This window comes from Symphodus melops (assembly GCF_947650265.1).
Source record: "Symphodus melops genome assembly, chromosome: 1".
Lineage (NCBI taxonomy): Eukaryota > Metazoa > Chordata > Actinopteri > Labriformes > Labridae > Symphodus > Symphodus melops.
The window spans coordinates 56,623,111-56,625,278 of record NC_136691.1 but is presented as its reverse complement, the minus strand read 5'-3'; the positions used below and the strand labels follow the sequence as shown (position 1 = coordinate 56,625,278).

Sequence of the window (2,168 nt, the reverse complement as noted above, 5' to 3'; positions counted from 1 at the left end):
ACTATCTTTGTATTCTAACCTCTCCTTTTGAGCTCTCTTAGGTTCCTTGAGCTCTCTTAGGTTCCTTGGGACTGTTGGTGAGGATGGCCTGCCCAAACAACCCCCCCCCCTCCCCCCGAGGATGGCCTGCCCAGACCCCCCCCAACCTATCCCATCCTATTCTTCTTTCTGCATCTTGTCCCATTTCAAGCCAAGCACAGTTTAGCAGATGGCTGTTCCGTCATGAGCCCGGGTCTGCTGAAGATTTCTGCCTGTTAAAAGGAAGTTTTTTCTTGCCACGCCATGACGGATTCAGCTGGGCTCTTGTAATATAGCCATCAGTAAGGTCCTTTACCTGCTTTATGTAAACATAACAATGAGCATGGTCTTGTTACCTGCTCTTTTGTTAATGTTAACAGTCAAAAAGTGAGGTCCTTTACCTGCTTTTGTAAAGTGTCTTGAGATAACGCCTGTTATGAATTGATGCTATATAAATAAAGATTGATTGATTGATTGATTGATTGCAGCAGGAGGCTCACAAACTAAAGACAAATCTCAGAATGACATGTTGCTGCCAAAACATCCACCGTTCATCATTACGAGAATATCTGTGATGTTTGTTTACTGGACCCACACTGATTTATTTATCTATGAACAGAGAGCTCACATCATATCTCACATCACATCATATATATATATATATATATATATATATATATATATATATATATATATATATATATATATATATATATATATCTTATTAATCCCTGAGGGGAAATGCAAATGTTACACTTTAAACCCTTTAGTCAAACTCTTCAACATCCAAACAAAAGACAAAACTCTGAGTGGATTTTAAAATGCTGTGATTCTTTAATCAAGTTTAAATGATTCATCAAGGTGCATGTACACAGATCTATAATCATGTTCAGTTCATCAGACTGCCTTTATGTATATTGTTATAAAGTGGAAGTTAATAAAACATGCAGATAAATCATTTTTCAAACATGATGGTGGACTTTACATTTCATGCACATGGCTGAGGGTTCTTTACTAGCTGACATCTATCGAGCAACACCTCAATTTTAGCCCCCTGAACACTTTTGTACGTCCCAGTGAAGAACATGGTGTGGATCTCGCCGTTTCCATAGGTGCGTCTGAGGCGTGCAGTGAACGGGATGGTGAGCTTCGTCTTATATCGCATCATATTAAGAGAGCAGGATTTGTTAGGAGGGACCGTGAGCTGCACAGAAACAGTATCAGGGACCGTTTCTGTCACTGTGGTTTCCTCAGTGAGCTGGAATGTTGTTTCGAGGCCGACTTCAATCTTTCCTTCAACAATGAAGGGGACGCCAACTGTGAAGGTTGTCTTAACCCCGGTTGTGATAGAAAAACCAAAGTCCCATTTTTGAGCCACCTCGTACGTCTTTGAGAGAGAGTCTGTTCTCTCCACTGGGTGGCATTGAAGGTTCTTGATTGTGGACTCACGGATGATCTCTGGGGGATATTTGGTAATTTCTGATCGACTAGTGATGTATCTGACATTGTCAATCTGCTGGCTGACTATATTCTCACTCATGGTCAGGACCTGGTAGTCCTTGAACGTACGCTCAGAACCCTTCCAAGGCAAGTAGAAGAGCTTCTTCTTAGTATCAACCTTACCAAGTCCATATTGGTTCTTGCCTACATGTATGTTCTCTGCAGGGCAGGTTCTCACTGAGTTCTTGGGCACTGAACCACCTGAACCATCCTTCCACTCCAGGATCTCAAAGTTGTTTTTGTTCACCAGGATCTCAAACGGAATACCAGCATGTTCTTTCTTTGCGTCGGCATAGTGACAGAAAGAACCCTTAGTGGGGGTATAAAAACCAGCGTGACATTTGTATTTGCAGACGTAATCAGTGCGACCAACATCATCATTATAAATGGAAACTGCATTGTTTGGTAAAGAGTTTTTCCAGGTCACCCATTTCAGGAAAGATTCTCCCTCCGACAGGCTGGGGGAGGATTGAACCGCCCTCTTCTGTCTGACCGGAGTCAGAGGCAGAAAATGAGGATTCATTCCCAATGATGGGTTCACAGTGATGTTCGGACTGCCATTTAGATCTGACTCTATGAAGGAGACAGGAGAGAGAAAATGAAGCAGCACTTTACTTTAGTACACAAAGAAACAAAGAGTGAGAAGTTAC

The 2,168-nt window shown here is 42.0% G+C and overlaps 1 protein-coding gene across 1 annotated transcript; it reads right to left on the bottom strand.

Moving 5' to 3' along the window:
* Window positions 1-828: 828 nt before the first annotated feature.
* Window positions 829-1,987, bottom strand: LOC306821777 (natterin-3-like; the record flags this gene model as incomplete). The annotated part of the gene is made up of 1 exon (XM_079340351.1): window positions 829-1,987. A coding segment is annotated over one exon (981 nt), but the record flags the coding sequence as incomplete, so codon positions are not given.
* Window positions 1,988-2,168: the final 181 nt, after the last annotated feature.